Source organism: Oryctolagus cuniculus, chromosome 12, assembly GCF_051225735.1.
Source record: "Oryctolagus cuniculus isolate XC-2025 breed Fujian yellow rabbit chromosome 12, ASM5122573v1, whole genome shotgun sequence".
Classification (NCBI taxonomy): Eukaryota; Metazoa; Chordata; class Mammalia; order Lagomorpha; family Leporidae; genus Oryctolagus; species Oryctolagus cuniculus.
Genome location: NC_142878.1, coordinates 73,844,485 through 73,863,371, shown reverse-complemented (window position 1 = coordinate 73,863,371; position 18,887 = coordinate 73,844,485). Strand labels below are relative to the sequence as shown.

Genomic DNA, 18,887 nt, shown 5'->3' with positions numbered 1-18,887 from the left:
CTTTTTTTTTTTTTTTGACAGGCAGAGTGGATAGTGAGAGAGAGAGAGAGAAAGGTCTTCCTTTTTCCGTTGGTTCACAACCAGTGGCCGCTGCGGCCCGTGCGCTGCGCTGATCCGAAGCCGGGAGCCAGGTGCTTCCTCCTGGTCTCCCATGCAGGTGCAGGGCCCAAGGACTTGGGCCATCCTCCACTGCACTCCCGGGCCACAGCAGAGAGCTGGACTGGAAGAGGGGCAACCGGGACAGAATCCGGCCCCCAACCGGGACTAGAACCCGTGGTGCCGGCACTGCAGGCGGAGGATTACCAAGTGAGCAGCGACGCCAGCCTCATTGACTTTTTTTTTTTTTTTTTGACAGGCAGAGTGGACAGTGAGAGAGAGAGACAGAGAGAAAGGTCTTCCTTTTGACGTTGGTTCACCCTCCAATGGCCGCCGCCGCGGCCGACGCATGGCGCTGATCCGAAGCCAGGAGCCAGGTGCTTTTACTGGCCTCCCATGCAGGTGCAGGGCCCAAGCACTTGGGCCATCCTCCATTGCACTCCCTGGCCACAGCAGAGAGCTGGCCTGGTAGAGGGGCAACCAGGACAGAATCCGGTGCCCCAACCGGGACTAGAACCCGGTGTGCCGGCGCCTCAAGGCGGAGGATTAGCCTATTGAGCCACGGCGCCGGCCAAGCCTCATTCACTTTTTAAAAACACCTTTAATTCTGATGGGTTGAAAATCAGAAATGATTCTTAAGTTTCTTAGCTACCTGAATAAATTATAAACCTTTTACATAAATGGGGCCAGTGCTGTGGTGCAGCAGGTAAAGCTGCTGTCTATGGTGCCAGCATCCTAGATGGGCACCGGTTTGAGTACTAACTGCCCCACTTTCAATCCAGCTTCCTGCTAATGTGTCTGGGAAAGCAGCAGAAGACGGCCCAAGTCCTTGGGTTCCCGCACCCACATGGGAAACTCAGAAGAAGCTCCTGGTTTCTGGCTTCAGAAGGGGCTAGCTCTGGCTATTGCGGCCATTTGGGGGTTGAACCAGCAGATAGAAGATTTCTCACTCTGCCTCTCCCTCTCTGTTATTGTGCCTTCCAAATAAATAAATAAATCTTTAAAAAAAAAAAAACCTACATAAATTCACTAAATAAAATCCTGCTGAAAGCAAAACATCATTCAAATGCACTCCTATGTGTAAATTCACTTTTAATCCAAGAAGCACTCTTAAAGTGCAAAGCAGCCACCACATTTTCAACTATTATGAATACACTTTAAAAAAAAAGATTTATTTATTTATTTGAAAGTCAGAGTTACACAGAGAGAGAAAGAAAGGCACAGAGAGAGAGAGAGAGAGGACTTCTATCTGCTGGTTTACTCCCTAATTGACCACAACAGCTGGAGCTGTACCAATCCAAAGCCAGGAGGAGCCAGGAGCTTCTTTCGGGTCTCCCACATGGATACAGGGGCCCAAGGACTTGGGCCATCTTCTACTGCTTTCCCAGGCCATAGCAGAGAGCTGGAAGGAAAGCAAAGCAGCCAGGACTCGAGCTGGTGCCTGTATGGGATGCTGGCAATGCAGGAGGCAGCTTTACCTGCTAAGCCATAGCACCGACCCCATAAATACACTTTTATAAAAATGAAATGAGGTCTGGTCCATAAAAATAAACAATAAGATTTTAGGATAAAGCATGGGGTTTAGAAATTTTTTATACCTAAGTTGAAGAATTAAAGTAGTGGTCAGAAGTCAGGTATCCAGACCAAAAAGGCTATAGAGAAGGCATCCAGGCAAAAAGACCAGGGCCAAATTCAAAATAGGGACTCACTATTGTCCCAGAAGTTACACAGCTATGAATCTAGAGTGACTAATAAAACCTAAGCACAGGCTCAAACAGCCAGAGATAGTCTCAATTATTCTCATTTAAAAACTTGTGTCCAAGGCTGGCGCTGTGATGTAGTGGGCTAAGCCTATGCCTGCGGCACTGGCATCCTACATGGGCTCTGGTTCTAGTCCCAGCTGTTCCTCTTCTGTCCGGCTCTCTGCTATGGCCTGGGAAAGCAGATCACCCAAGTACTTAGGACCCTACAGCTGCATGGGAGACCCAGAAGCAGCTCCTAGTTCCTGGCTTTGGATCGCCCGGCTCCAGCCATTATGGCCATTTAGGGGATAAACCAGTGTATGGAAGACCTTTCTGTCTCCCTCTCTGTGTCTGTAACTCAACCTCTCAAATAAATACATAAAATCTTTAAAAAAAAACAAAAAACAAACAAAAAAAAAAAAACACCTTGTATCCATCAATTAGCTTGGTTGTGGTAATCACACACATATGTACACATACATCAAAATATCATGCTGTATACCTTAAATATACAAAATTGTATTTGCCCATAATACTTCAATAAAAGTAGGAGGAAAAGATTTAAAAAATAAATTAAAACCAACTCTGTGTCCATGGTACTTGGCTCATTTAAGCATCCCTGTCAAAGACCAAAAATAACATTTTAAAAATTTATATACATAAAGCAGACATTTGGTGTGGCAGTTAAGATGCCAGTGGGGATACCTGCATCCCCTACCACCTAGGTTCAAGTCCTGGCTGTGCTCCCCATCCTAGCTTCCTAGGGGGCAGCAGGTGATGGCTCAAGTGGTTGGGACCCTAACTGGGAGACCCAGATTGAGATTATGACTCCTGGTTTTGGCTGGCCCAGTCCTGGCTGTTGGGGAGTGAGCCAGTGGATGGGGGATTTCTTTCTTCCTCTCCCTTTTTCCTCCACTTTGTCTCCCTCCTTTCCTTCTCCTTCTCAAAAAAATAAAATTAAAAAAATTTTTTGAACTTATATAAGAATTGTGAAATTAATCTAAAAGGAAGACTTGGAAATATCTGCACTGGAGCCCGCCAGCCATGGGTCTCCAGCACCATCAACGCTGCTGCCACTGTCACTAGAGCCCATTCCAAGGCTGCGAACTTGAAGCACGAGCAGCTCTGGAAGCACTTGGAGAGTGCTGGACACGCTGACCAAGGTGTTGGCAGCCTTACACGAAGAACCAGAGAAACCGGATAGTGCTTTGGACTTTTTAAAGCATCATTTAGGAGCTGCTACCCCAGAAAATGCAGAAATAGAGCTGCTTCGCCTACAATTGGCAGAAGTGGAAGAAAAATATGAAGCTACTAAAGGAGAAAATTAAAAACTGAAAATAAAGCTTGCTCAGCAGGAATCGCCTCAGGAGGAGAAGCATGCTGAATGGGATTCTTCCTGAGTGAAGACCCTGAAAAATGGTTTTGCATGGCTTAAGTAGTTTGTATAGTGCACAAGCCTTTCTGAGCAGATGCTATAGAATGCTACAGAACTCTTTTAATATGTTAAATTCACATATTACACTTTAACTGTTAGATCCACCAATAAACACTCAATGTAACTTTCTTTGGATCTTAAAGAAAGAGAATCCAAAGTAAATCCTAAAAACAGCAACAACAACAAACCACTAAAAAAAGCCATCTAATTCATTACCTTAAAAGACATTCTGTTTATTAATCTGATGAGGAATGATAGTACAGGATTTATTTTAGCCATGGGAGGTTAGCATGGGGCAATTACTTGGTTTAGTTCAAGATACAAGCACAGCTACAATAATTATTTAAAATAAAGATGACATTGTCTTTTATATTGCTGTAGGCACCAAAAGAGATCTGTGAGACTTAAGATGCCTCTGCAGAGGGTTCCCATGAATCTTCTGCTCTTGTTTCTGTAATGTGGAACAAGTAACTCTTCTTTGCCAACGGCTTTGCCTTAGAGAACTGTGTGTGTGTGGATCTGAACTCTGATACCATGTTTTCCTTCCATGCAATCCTGACCGATGTGATATTGTTGCCTTGTTTTGCTTTGTGCCTCGGTGGGTCCTAGCTGCACACTGTCCTTTCTGTGTAGTGCTCCTCAACTTGCTTAAGAATAACAGTTAGCCTGACTGTATTTTATACGACTTTATACAGGACCACACTGTTTTCCTGCCTTACTGCATTGCTTAATTGAATACAAGAACGGAGGTAACAGAAAATTCAGAGTTCACCACAAGCTGGGATATGAAGGGGAATGAGCCCTACATTGTGGGAAATTATAGTCTGTGGGTATAATTACACAGTGCTTTTTTTCCTCAAAGTACATTTTCTAAACTTGAAATTGCTTTATCTTCATTATCTCTGTGAAATAGGCAGGACAAGTGTGAGAGGAGATTGGGTACTAAATTTTTAGACTGATGATGTTAATATAAATTGTGCACTCACTGTAGAACTAGGGCACATAAGTTTCTTACTGTTCTGAGACACTTTCCTCATCTGTCAAATGAGAAGAATATCTGTGCTTCATATCTCACAGGGTTGCTGTGAGGGTCAAATGAGAACATATGTGCAAGATTTGTAAATGGTAAAGCACTATATTCTTGTCAAAAAAAGAAATACTTGTACTAATTATTATTCTCACTTAATTTGTTAGAATCATGATCAACTTTTTTTACAAGCCAAAACAATTTATAAAAATAGATATTTAAACTCATATTGAGTGAAGAATTAAAAAGAAAAAAAAACCAGTTATCTACTAAACCTCTTAGAATAAAACTGGCTGTTCTTGCTATAAGCAGATGCCAAAGTGGTCACAGGAACCACTGAAAGCAACCCTAGCATTTCTAGGATGCTCAAAAGCAGCACCTGTGGGGCCGGCGCTGTGGCGCAGTGGGTTAACGCCCTGCCTGAAGCACAGGCATCCCATATAGACGCCGGTCCGAGACCCGGCTGCTCCTCTTCCGATGCAGCTCTCTGCTATGGCCTGGGAAAGCAGTAGAAGATGGTCCAAGTCTTTGGGCCCCTGCACCCACATGGGAGACCCGGAAGATGCTCCTAGCTCCTGCTTCGGATTGGCGCAGCTCTGGCTGTTGCAGCCAATTGGGAAGTGAACCATTGGATGGAAGACCTCTCTCTCTCTGCCTCTCCTCTCTCTGTGTAACTCTGACTTTCAAATAAATAAATAAATCTTAAAAAAAAAAAAAAAAGCATCACCTCTAAGGGATTTGTGAATATCCACAGCAGAATTACACTATCCGTGTGCGCCCTTCCACCAAAACATTTCCCTTCATTATTTACAAGTCCCCAGGTTGTATTAATAAATGATCCAAATACTAGTTTAAGAAAAAGGGCAGGTGTGGTGGGCCGAGTTGCTCCATCCTGACCCCCTTCAATGAAGGCCAATTGTCCCTTTGTTGGGCATACTGTCAGTTCTCAGCCCCTGGATCAAGCGGAGATCAAGTCTTTTCTGGGGCAGTCCACATCAATGACTGATGAGTAAAAGTATAAAGTCTTGGCTGGCGCCACGGCTCAATAGGCTAATCCTCCGCCTGCAGCGCCGGCACACCGGGTTCTAGTCCCGGTCGAAGCACCGGATTCTGTCCTGGTTGCCCCTCTTCCAGTCAGCTCTCTGCTGTGGCCAGGGAGTGCAGTGGAGGATGGCCCAAGTGCTTGGGCCCTGCACCCCATGGGAGACCAGGATAGGTACCTGGCTCCTACCATGGGATCAGCGCGGTGTACCGGCCGCAGCGCGCCAGCTGCAGCGGCCATTGGAGGGTGAACCAACGGCAAAGGAAGACCTTTCTCTCTGTCTCTCTCTCTCACTGTCCACTCTGCCTGTCAAAAAAAAAAAGTATAAAGTCTTGGTCCCCTGTCTTGGCCTAACTCAGGGTAACTCTGAAGGGACATGCCAGCTCTAGAGCTCCCTGTGGGGTCAACAGAGGCTTTCTGTTGGCACAGTATTTCCTCTTAACTTCTTCCTCTTCCTGCTGCTTTCTCCTTCTTCCTCTTGGTGTTAATCCTAGGGGCACTCCTTAATATTCTGCATACTAAAAACCATCACAGAATGTGCTTCCCAGGGAACTCAATCCTCAGCAACACACATACACACACACACACAGTGAGAAAGGAAAAGACAGAAGGAACTCAAAAGGAGCCTCAAACTTTTTAGAAGACTTCTTTCACGTGTATTTCATTTGGATACACGCCTATCATCAACTGTACTTTCTATCATGTACCATATACAGTCCAAAAAGTGGGAGAATACATAAAAGAACAACATAAAGCCATTTCATACACAAAATATGCCTCTTATTGATAATAAAATATACTGTAATTTTTAAAACATGAGTCACCTCTGGGTTTTGACACTATTATATAATACATAGTTTTATATGATATGCCTTTATATTATTTTTAATCAGATCATTCAAACACATAGAAATTCTGACCTTGTAACCTTTAAAAGATTAGGAGTGTTCTTTAACTTAGCACTAAGAATTCCCATTTGAAGTGGGATGCTGCCCAGTAATAGAGCTTACAGGTAAGAAATTCTAAATTGGACGTGCTACTACTCCTCAGTGTACCAGAACAGGAGCAAATGTTTCCATTCTAAAGTTGGTTCATACTGCCAGCTGCCCATAGATCCCTAACGTGAAATACTGTAGGCGCTGTGGTCCTTTTGGGAAAGAAGTTCCATTTCATGGTACTGCTGCATATGTAATTCTTCCAGTGTTGCCAATGCCATTTTCCTGAGGGTGGCCCACGTGGTGCAGGATTCCCTCAGACCTGTCACATCCTCCTAACTCAGTACTAAAACAGCAGATGCTGTTTTAAAAGGCGCAGCCCAAGTTCCATTTTAGGTTTGGAGGGTTCCTGTCTCTCCTTCCCTTGCCCCTTATTCTCTGTTTGGGGCACTTAACTGCTGTTACTTCTGCTATCACAGATCCACAAACCCATGCGGGTGCAGGGCCCAATGACCCGGGCCATCCTCCACTGCACTCCCAGGCCACAGCAGAGAGCTGGACAGGAAAAGGAGTGACCGGGACAGAATACGACGCCCTGACCGGGACTAGAACCCAGGGTGCTGGCGCCGCAGGTGGAGGATTAGCCTATTGAGCCGCGGCACCGGCCGCTTAAAATATTTTTTAACTCTTTTAAGAGAAGTTCCTTCACTAACAAGAAAGCCATTTTTATTACTTTACTGTCAGATTAGTACACTAGCCAAAATTATTCAGATTGATCACTAATTTTACTTGTTAAACACAGCTTTTGGATGACGGGTGGGAACCTTTCTTTCTGCCAAGGGCCACTGGATATTTATAACATCATTCACAGGTCATACAAAATTATCAACTTAAAAATTAGCCTGCAAGAGATGTATTGAATTTTCAGTCGCAACTGCAGTGGTCTTGGCAGGGCCAGAGCAAATGATTTTGTGGGCCTTATATGGCCCATAGGCCAAACATTCCCAACCCCTGTTTTGGATAAAGATAAAATGATGGTAAGGACAGTTATTAATAATACCAGCTACTATTTTACAATCATTTACTATGCACTGAGTTGTAATATGCACTTTACGCACATTATCCCACCTTTAAAATTTAATCAAGAGGCCGGTACTAGGGTGTAGCGGGTAAAGCTGGCCGCCAGCAGTGCCAGCATCCCATGTGGGCGCCAGTTGAGTCCTGAATGCTCCACTTCCCATCCAGCTCTCTGTTATGGCCTGGGAAAGCAGTAGAAGATGGCCTAGGTCCTTGGGCCCCTGTACCTTCATGGGAGACCAGAAGGAGCTCCGGCTGTTGCGGCCATGTGGAGAGTGAACCAGCAGATGGAAGACCTCTCTCCCTCTCTCTGCCTCTGCCTCTCTGTAACTCTGTTTTTCAAATAAATAAATAAATCTCTGGAAAAAAAAACTTAATCGTGCATCTAAAAGTAATTTAACCATATTTCTAAAATAAATTCTACCTTAACAAGATGAAATGTGTCTTGAAGTAAGACACTTAAAACAAATGGATTACCAATTTTCAAGGTGGCTGGAAAAAAGCTTTGAAAACATTTTAAGCAAACTGTATACCTTCTTCAGCTTTCTCAGGTGAAGTCAATCGCCTTATTTTATGCTCATCTCTATATCTGCCAATTCTTCCAATGAAACAATGATAAGAATTCATCAGAAGAATGACACAAATACATTATGAAGAATGTAGGTTGATATGCTGAATAAAATTTTCTAAGTATTTATTTATTTATTTATTTGAAAGTTGGAGTGACAGAAAGAGGAAGGACAGAGAGAAATAAATCTTCCATCTGCTGGTTCACTCTCCAAACGGCTCCAACAGCCAGGTATGGGCTAAGTCGAAGCCAAGAGCCTGGAATTCCATCCATGTCTCCCACATGGGTGGCAGGGACCCACATACCTGGACAATCTTCTGCTGCCTTCCCAGACACATCAGCAGGGAGTGGATTGGAAGCAGAGCAGTCAGAACTTGAATTGGTACTCCAAAATGTGACGCCGGTGTCACAGGTGGCAGCTTAACTTGCTATGCCACAACACCAGGTCCAAGAATATAAACTGATGTTTCTTTAAAATGTACAACATGCAGCAATGAACACACACATTAATATATGCAAGACTTGTATACATCTTATGATGTCTTGGAAGGTAGGCAAGCTCTTAAAGAATAAGGAAACACTGTACAATATCAACTGAAAGCAATAAATAGAAACTAAAAAACAATGCATATAAAATTTAGCTTTTAGGAATCCTTCTAAGTTATTACAATAATAAATTTTGTCACAAATGTGTCTCAGCCTTTGAATTATATGAAGCACAATGAACAATAAACTTCTTGGAAGTCATCCTAAAACAAGCAAATAATCATGATGGTGACAAAAGAGCAGAAGCAGAAAGCAAATGGAATGCTTAAAGATATTTGAACATTCCTGCTTTCTCAATATTAGTAAGAAACTTACTCTTTCAGCCCTGTGTCAGCACTATTCCCAGACACATCTGAACCGAGTGAAATGCCAGCAGGAGACTGCCGTCCAGTGAAGCCAGATGATGAAAATGATAGTCCATATGGTTCAAAATTGAGACCTAGAATTTTAAAATAATTACAGAGGTTCACATTCTCAAACAAGGTACCTTTCTCTGCTGAAATAACTGAAAACTGGAATCCAGTGATGGTTTTTAAACTGTAAGGTGCTTTTAGTGATGATTTAATCAAATATTTATAAAATAAGAAAGAAGCTCTCATTCATTGAATATCTACAGTTTAAGTCTTTATACTACTAGGTTATCAAAGACAAATTTTCATCTTTATCTTTGACTTCCCTTAGATGCTACTGAAAAGTTACTATTCTTACGCAAAAACATTTTTGTTTGTTTGCTTTAAAGATTTATTTATTTATTTATTTGAAAGAGTTACAGAGAGGGAGAGAGGTCTTCCATCCACTGGTTCATACCTGAAATGTCCCCAACAGCCAGGGTTGGGCTAGGCCAAAGTCAGGATGCCGGATCTTCTGCTGGGTCTCCCATGTGAGTGGCAGAGGCCCAAGCACCTGCACCCACATGAGATGCACCTGCTACACCACAATGCTCCTTTCACACTCAACTTTCCTTCTAAGTAACAGAATCTTCAGTTCTTAGCTAGGTCCAAGCCAGCCAGAGACATTTCTATACTCTTTTGCCACTGAAAATATAACTATTTTATGTGTAACTTTTAGGAGGGGCACTCCTGCAAGGGTAAGCAATCTTCTTTTGTTTTTTCTGTTGGCTAGTTGACAACTTGATGGAGTGTAAGCAGCCATCTAGGTGAAGTGGAACATCACAGATGGCAGAGAGGTGAAGTCTGGATTTTTTATAATTAGGAATCTATCACCTCCTTAGGCTGCCTATTTCTAGGTATCTTTGATGGGAGACAGCAATAACCCCACCTACTTTGCATAAGGCCCTACGTTTATTTGTTTTTTAATGTGCTAATTAGCTAAACCTAATCCTAACTGGCAGATTTATCTTTTTGGATTGTCAAGATTATAACAAAAAGGACCTTCTTAAATCAAAAAAAGTACCTTAGAAAATATAATGGGGCTAGCACTGTGGTGCAGCGGGTTAAGCAACCATCTGCAGTGCCAGCATCACATATAGGCACTGGTTCCAGCCCAGTTGCACCACTCCAATCCAGCTCCCTGCTGCAGAAGATCGCCCAAGTGCTTGTACCCCTATATCCTTGTGGGAGAGTGGAAGATAAAACTGACTCTTGGCTTGGGCCTGGCCCAGCCCTGGCCATCACTCTCTGACTCTTTCAAGTAAATAAATAAATCTTTAAAGAAAAAAATATATATAAATGCTTTCTATAATTATCCACATTTTTAAAAAGATTTTATTTATTTTTATTTGAGAGGAAGAGTTACAGACAGAGAGAAGGGGAGTCAAAGAGAAAGGTCTTCCATCCACTGGTTTGTTCCCCAAATGGTCGCAACGGCCAGAGCTGGGCTGATCCAAATCCAGGAGCCAGGAGCTTCTTCTGGGTCTCCTACATGGGTACAGGGGCCAAAGCACTTGGGCCATCTTGCACTGCTTTCCCAGGCCATAGCAGAGAGCTGAATCGAAAGAAGAGCAGCCAGGACACAAACGGGTGCCCATATGGGATGACGGAAGCAGAGACAGATGCTTAACCTACTATGCCACAGTACCAGCCCCAGTTACCCACATTTTACAAATGAGAAGTCATGGCAAAGAGTCTGACACAGGGGACGGCATTGTGGTGTAGCGTGTAAAGCCATTGCCTGCAATACTGACATCCCATATGGGTGCCAGTTCATGTACTGGTTACTCCTCTTCTGATCTAGCTTCCTGCCAATGGCATAGGAAAGCTGTGGAGATAGCCAAAGTTCTGGGCTCCTGCCACCCATGTTTGAGACCCCGGTGAAGCTCCTGGACCTGGCTTTGGCCTGGTTCAGCCAGGGCCTTTATGACCACTTGGGAAATGAAAGCAACTGACTTCTCTCTGTTTGTTTGTCTCTAACTCTTTTAAATAAATAAATCTAAAAAAAAAAAATAAAAAAGAAAGAAAGAAAGAAAGAAAAGCAAAGTTTGCCACAAATTTACAGACTGCGAACACAGGAAATGACATAGCCAGATAAGAACAGACACTTGTCTCAGGAGCAGTCCAGCAAAGTAAAATTTACTTCCACAGAAGGGTGTGCCACCAACAAAAGCCTAGCAAGCAAGCACCCTGAGTTGGTGGTCCACTCAGGTTTTATCCCTAATACTACTTATAATTCCTTTTTTTAAAAAAGATTTATTTATTTATTTGAAAGGTAGAGGTACAGAAACAGAGGCAGAGAGAAAGAGGGCTACAACAGATTTGGATCAATTTTTTTTTTTTTTTTTTTTGACAGGCAGAGTTAGTGAGAGAGAGAGACAGAGAGAAAGGTCTTCCTTGCGTTGTTCATCCCCACATGGCTGCTACAGCTGGCGCACTGCGTCAATCTGAAGCCAGAAGCCAGTTACTTCCTCCTGGCCTCCCATGCGGGTGCAGGGCCCAAGGACTTGGGCCATCTTCCACTGCCTCCCAGGCCACAGCAGAGAGCTGGACTGGAAGAGGAGCAACCGGGACAGAATCCGGAGCCCCAACTGGGACTAGAACCTGGAGTACTGGTGCCGCAGGTGGAGGATTAGCTTAGTGAGCCACAGTGCCGGCCTGGATAATGATTTAATACATAATCCACACTGATTCCTAAATGCTTTTCTTAGGTGAGGACTGGTAATCAAGTTCAGTCCCATCACTCCATCAATTGCTGCCAATTGTTAGTATCTTAGAATATTTTCCTCAAATTTATTTTTTATAAACTAAACATTTTTCTACCCAAAAGAACTAAGTATCAGTTATTAAAGTGACATTTAACCACTAATCTCTGAAAATGAAAAATCTTCAGTAATATTAGTACCAGACTGACTGATACTTGAAGGATTCCAGAATTAACAACTCTTTATGGAGAAAATGCCTATGTTCCCCCACTCTTCATTTTCTGTCTTATAGCTAGTTCTAGTCTTACACGTAATTTTATTCTTTATTCCACAAGTATTTATTAAATACTTTCTATGTCCTGTCTCATAGTAAATTTCCTTCTCTATGACAGTCTAAACACATGAAATTTCAATTTTGCTTTAAAGAACTTTTGAAAAATAGATTTGGGAGGAGAGAGGAAGAGCCTAATTTGAGAATTTAACCCATTTATAATGATGGTTCTATGGGGAAAAAAATGTACTTGGCAAAAGACTACATCAGCATAGGGAATTCAGGCTATTATATTTGGTTCAGCCACATACCTTATTTTAAGAAGGAAAACAGGGAATGTCAGGAATCAGGCACACTCTCCTACCTACTCCCTCCCTACCCCACTCCTGACTTTATTAATGGCAACTGATAGGCCCTAGACATTTGAAAATAAGGAAATATGGAAGCTGGACCAAGTCTCTCACTGTGGAATTCCATAGACTGTCACCCCATACCCTGGACGTCCTAAGACTTTTATATAAAGCACAGACACAGGTTGGGAAGTTGATTCAAAACTTTACCTTTTTTCCCTCCACATATTCTATCAATGTATAAAGAGTTAATGGAGAGAAAACTGATTACTCTTTGAAAGAAAACTGAATTTTCTAGGCCATCAGAAATGACTTTGCTGAACAATTTAACAGAAGCCTTAAAAAATGGGAATTGCAATGAATCTATAGATTGCTTTGGGCAGTATAGACATTTTAACAATACGAGCCTTCCAATTCAAGAACAAGAGATAGCTTTCCATTTATTTGTGTCTTGATTCCTTTCTTCAATGTTTTGTTGTTTTCAGTACATAAGTCATGTTAACTCCTCAGCTAAGTTTATTCCTAGGTGGTTTTATTTATTTATTTTAATTTTTTTTTTTTTTTTTTTTTTTTGACAGGCAGAGTGGACAGTGTGAGAGAGAAACAGAGAGAAAGGTCTTCCTTTGCCGTTGGTTCACCCTCCAATGGCTGCTGCAGCTGGCGCACTGCGCTGATCCAAAGCCAGGAGCCAGGTGCTTCTCCTGGTCTCCCATGCGGGTGCAGGGCCCAAGTACTTGGCCATCCTCCACTGCCTTCCCAGGCCACAGCAGAGAGCTGGCCTGGAAGAGGGGCGACCGGGACAGAATCCGGCACCCCGACCGGGACTAGAACCTGGTGTGCTGGCACCGCAGGTAGAGGATTAGCCTATTGAGCCGTGGCGTCTGCTGGTTTTTTTTTTTGTTTTTTTTTTTTTGATGCTATTGTAATTGAGGTTCTTTTCCTAATTTCCTATACTAATAATTCAGTGTTAGTGTACAGAAACACAACTAATTTCTATATGTTGATTTTTTTTTTGTATTCACAAACTACTGAATTTGTTATTAGTTCTAAGAGTTTTTTAATAGACTCAATAGAGTTTTCTACATGTAGTATCATGCTGTCTGCAAAGAGGGCTAATGTACTTCTTCTTTCCAGTTAGGATGCCCATTCTTTCTTTTTTCTTGCTGAATTGCTCTCGCTAGGACTCCCAGCACTACACTGACTAGAAATGGGAAGAATGGGCATTGTTGTCTTATTCCTGACTTTAGAGGAAAAGTTTTCAGTTCTTCACTGTGGGCTTTTCATCTATGACCTTTATTATTTTGAGATCTTTCATTTTATTCCTATTTTATTTAGAGTTTTTGTCATGGAAGGATGTTGAATTTTGTCAAATGATTGTTGTGCTTCTATTTAGAAACTCATTACGGTTTTTATACTTTATTCTGTCAATGTAGATGTAAACATTAATTACTTTTCATATGTTAAATTATCATTACATACTAAGAATAAATACTACTAAATCATGGTATACGATCTATATGATCCTTTCAATGTACTGTTGCAATCAGTTTGCTAGTATTTTGCTGAGGGTTGCTATACCTATATGGTTGGGGATTCTTTGTCTAGCTTTTGTATCAGACAACACCAATGTTGGTCTCACAAAATGAGTTTGGAAGGACTCCCTCCTCTTCAGATTTTTAGAATATAAGAAAGATTGATACTGGGGCCAGTACTGTGGCATAGCGGGTAAAGCCACTGCCTACAGTGCCGCCATCCCATATGGGCACCAGTTCGAGTCCTGGCTGCTCCACTTCGGATCCAGCTCTCTGTTATGGCCTGGGAAAGCAGTAGAAGACGGCTCGATTCCTTGGGCCCCTGCACCCACGTGGGAGACTTGGAAGAAGCTCCTGGTTCCTGACTTTGGATCCATGCAGCTCCAGCTGTTGCAGTCATCTGGGGAGTGAACCAACTATCGAAGACCTCTCTCTCTCTCCCTCTCTCTCTGCCTCTCTGTAACTGTCTTTCAAATAAATAAATAAATCTTAAAAAAATAAAAATAAAGATTGATATTAATCCTTCTTTAAATGCTTGGCAGAAGTAGTTGTTTTTAAAGATGTCCATGCTCCACATCAGAGAGATGGAGTTTGATTCTCAGCTCCAGCTCCAGACTCCAGCTTCAAACTAATGTAAACTCCGATAAGCAATGGTGACAGCTCAAGTAATTGGGTTCCTGTCACCCATCTGGGATACCTGGATTGTGTTCTCAGTTCCTGGTTCCAGCCCCAGCCCCATCTCAGGCATGGTAAGCATCTGGTGAGTGAATCAACAGTTGGGAGTTCACCCTTTTTTTTTTTTCTTTTAAAATATTTATTTATTTGAGAGGCAGAGTTAGAGAGAGAGACAGAAAGAGAGGTCTTCTGTCCACCAATTCATTCTCCAGATGGACACAATGGCTAGAACTGGACCAATCTGAAGCCAGGAGCCTGGAGCTTCTTTCAGGTCTGCCCCATGGTTGTAGGGGTCCAAGTGCTTGGGTCCTCTTTCACTGCTTTCCCAGAACATTAGCAGGGAGTTGGATGGGAAGTGGAACAGCCAGGACTCGAATAGGCGAACAATGGGATGCCAGTGCCACAGGCAGAGGCTTAACCTACTACACCTCAGGCTGCCCCCTTTATTCATGCTTTCTCTGTCTTTCCCTTCTAGCCCTGTGCATGTGTGTGTCTATGCCTCTCAAATACATAAAAACAGTACTTAAAAAATGTTTGGTAGAATTTACCCACAGTGAAAAACTACAAAAGACCAAAAATAGCCGAATCAATCTTGAGAAATAAGAATGAAACTGGACGTATCACACTTCCTTATTTCAAAATATATTACAAAACTACAATAATCAAAACACTATAGTACTATCAAAAAGAGAAACATAAAGTCCAATGGAAGAGAAACTAAGAAATAAATCCATGAACATGTGATCAATTGATCTTTGACAAGGATGCCCAGTATACAGTACTTTCTTCTCTTATCCACAGTTTTGCTTTCTGCAGTCTGTTATCTATGGTCAACTTCTGTCTGAAAATACTCACATTAAATGGGGAATTCCAGAAACACACAATTCTAAAGTTTTGAACTATACACCATTTTGAGTAACAATGAAATTTCAAGTTACCCTGCTTTGCCCCTCCCAGACATGAAACCGTCCCTTTGTTCAGAGTATCCATGCTGTGTATGTTACCCACTCATTAGTCACTTAATCACTATCCCAGTTCAGACTGTTGCAATATCACAGTGTTTGTGTTCAAATCACCATTATTTTACTTAATGATGTTTCCAAAGTACAAGAGCAGTGATGCAAATGAGATACCAGAACACAAAACATGGAGGAAAGATTAACTTTGATACTATGTGGCAATGCTATAGGACATATAAAACACATATAAAAACATGTATTAGGTTCAGTATTATCCAGTTTCAGGTCTTCGAATGCAGGTCCCATGGTTAAGGGAGGACTACTGTACACAACAGGGAAAGGACAGTATGCTCAATAAATGGTGTGGGGAAAACTGGCTGTCTACAGGCAAAAGAATAAAATTGGACCTTTTCTTTTACCATAAAGAAAAATCAACTCAAAATGGATTAAAGACTGAAATGTAAGACCTGAAGCTATAAAACTACTTGAAGAAAACATAAAAGAAAAGCTTCATAATATTGGTCTTCATAATGATTCCACAGATATGACACTAAATACACAACAAAAGCAAAAATAAACAAGTGGAAATACATCAAACTAAAAAGCTTCTGCACAGCAAACAAGGAACAAATTAAAAAGGCAGTCTACAGAATAGGAAAAAGTATCTGTAAACCATTATTTGATAAGGGGTTAATCTCCAAAATAAGTAAGACATACCTATGATTCCTCAGTATAAGGAACTAATAATTTGATTAAACCAATGCTAAGAACTTAAAAATAAACTTCTCCAATGACACACAAATGGCCAACGAATCTATGAAAAATTGCTCAATATCATTAATCATCAAGGAAATGCTAATTTAAACCACAATAAGATTACCAACTCTCAACCACAGGATAGTTACTATCAAAAAAGCAAAGGACAGTAAGTGTTGACAAAGATGTGGAGAACCTAGAACTCTTGTACACTGCTGGTGGAAATGCAAAATGGCAAAGCCACTATGGAAAGCAGTATGGAAGTTCCTTAAAAAATTAAATACAGAAATATCATATGGGGGCCGGCATTCTGGCATAGCAAGTTAAGTCATCGCCTGCGATGAAAGCACCCCATATGGGCACCAGTTCCAGTCCTAGTTACTCCACTTCTAATTCAGCTCCTTGTTATGGCACCTAGGAAAGCAGAGGAAAACAGCCAAAGTCCTTGGGATCCTGCACCCACGTGGGACACCCGGATGAAGCTCCTGGATCCTGGCTTTGGCCTGGCCCAGCCTTGGCAAGCATCTGGAAAGTAAATCAGCGTAAGGAAGATCTCTCTGTCTTTCTATCTCTAACTCTGACTTTCAAATAAATAAATAAATCTGAAAAAAAAGAAAGACCACATGACCCAGCAATCCCACTTCTGGGTACTTATCCAAAAGAACTGAAATCAGGATCACAAAGATTTATCAGCCTTTCATTGCTCTTTGCAGTACTACTCACAATCATCAAGAAGAGCAAACAACTATCAGTCCATCAATTGATGAATGGAATACCACTGAGCCTTAAAAAGAAATTCTTCAATATACGACAACATGTATGAACCTAAAGATACTATACTAAATTAAATAAGCCAATCAGAGAAAGACAAAAACTTCATGATTCCACTTACATGGGGTTATCTAAAAATAGTCAAATTAATAGAATCAAAGAGCAGAATGGTGGTTGCAAGGGCTAAAGTGAGAGGGAAATGAGTAAATAATCAGCAGGCGTGGAATTTCAACCAAGCAACATGAATAAGCACTGAAGATCTGCTGTACAACATTGTATCTACTAAGATGGAAAAATAAGGCCGCTGCCGCGGCTCACTAGGCTAATCCTCTGCCTTGCAGCGCCAGCATACCGGGTTCTAGTCCCGGTCGGGGCGCCGGATTCTGTCCCGGTTGCCCCTCTTCCAGGCCAGCTCTCTGCTGTGGCCAGGGAGTGCAGTGGAGGATGGCCCAAGTGCTTGGGCCCTGCACCCCATGGGAGACCAGGATAAGTACCTGGCTCCTGCCATCGGATCAGCGTGGTGTGCCGGCCGCAGCACGTTGACCGCGGCGGCCATTGGAGGGTGAACCAACGGCAAAGGAAGACCTTTCTCTCTGTCTCTCTCTCTCACTGTCCACTCTGCCTGTCAAAAATAAATAAATAAATAAAAATAAATAAATAAATAAATAAAAGATGGAAAAATAAGAAAAGTAAAAATAACTATTTGCTTCTACAAAATGATAACATCAAGCTTATTATTAGAGTTTTTAACTTTTTGGTCTCATTTTAGGAACAACTGTTTAGTTATACTCATAACTAAATTTGTCTAGCATAGAGCCTAGAAAATAGTAAGTACACAGAGCAGGTGTTAGGCTTGTAGTTGAGTCACCGGCTGGGATGCCTGCATCACATATCACAGGGCCTGGATTTAAGATCTGCCTCCAGCTCCTGATTCAAGTTTCCTGCTAGTAAGGACCCTGAGAAGCAGTGTGATGGCTCAAGCAGTTGGGATGGCTCGAGTAATTGCCACCCATGTGGGAAAGCTGGATTGAGGAGCCATTGCAGGAGTTTGGGAACTAAACCTGTGGACAGTAGATGGGACTACTGCTCTTATTCAGTATCTCTGCCTCTCCAAAAAAAAAAGGAACCATTCACTCAACAAAATCACTAAATGACAATCTTAAAAAGATTCTTAGCATCTTACCAGTCAGTACTGACATTCTGAACCATTCACATGCAGATTTCCCTTACACCATCCAAATAACTCAGTGATTTTTACCTTTACCAAGATCAAAAGATGTCTTTCCCCGACAGGGTGCATTTTTTAAGCTGCTCTTTCCTAACTTCACTGATCAGATATGAAAGCAGCACTCTAAAATACTTTAAAAAATACCAGACTGCTCAGAATGAAAATGAAACTCATTAAGTCCAGAGTCACCAGGGTTTTTTCCAGAAAATGTCCCAGATATGTTCACAGTGGTATGTGTCAGCCCTCCAACAGTGAGCAGAATGACAATTCCACCTTCAAGTTCTTTCAAAACTCCATAATGGAGGTTGGCGCTGTGGCATGGCGGGTAAAGCTGCCATGTAGCAGGTAAAGCTGCTGCCTGCAGTGCCAGCCTCCCATACGGGCGCCAATTTGAGTCCCAGCTGCTCCACTTCCCATCCAGTTCCCTGCTAATGTGCCTGGGAAAGCAGTAGAAAATGGCCTAAGTCCTTGGGTACCTGCACCTGCGTGGGAGACCCAGAAGAAGCACCTGGCTCCTGGCTTCCGATCAGCCCAGCTCTGGCCATTTCGGCCATCTGGGGAGTAAACCAGTGGATGGAAGACCTCTCTCTCTCTCTGCCTCTGCCTCTTTGTAACTCTTTCAATACAGTAGGTAAAGCCACAGCCTATGACGCCGATGCTAGCGACCCATATAAGCAACAGCTCATGTCCTGGTTGCTCCACTTCCAACCCAGCTCCCCACTAATGCCCTAGGAAAAGCAGAAGACGGCCCAAGTGTTTGGGACCCTACCACCCACATGGGAG

At 42.3% G+C, this 18,887-nt stretch overlaps 1 protein-coding gene and 1 pseudogene across 5 annotated transcripts in view; one reads left to right on the top strand and one right to left on the bottom strand.

Annotated features, from left to right (window-relative positions):
* Positions 1-18,887, bottom strand: part of AP4E1 (adaptor related protein complex 4 subunit epsilon 1) — an 83,905-nt gene that overhangs the window by 18,118 nt on the left and 46,900 nt on the right. For all 5 annotated transcript variants that reach the window (XM_070054200.2, XM_070054202.2, XM_089310341.1 and 2 more), the window contains one exon: positions 8,784-8,907. In XM_070054200.2, the coding sequence (XP_069910301.2) occupies positions 8,784-8,907 (124 nt within the window). The remainder of the gene's footprint in view (positions 1-8,783; positions 8,908-18,887) is intronic.
* Positions 2,809-3,385, top strand: LOC103351206 (c-Myc-binding protein pseudogene; annotated as a pseudogene).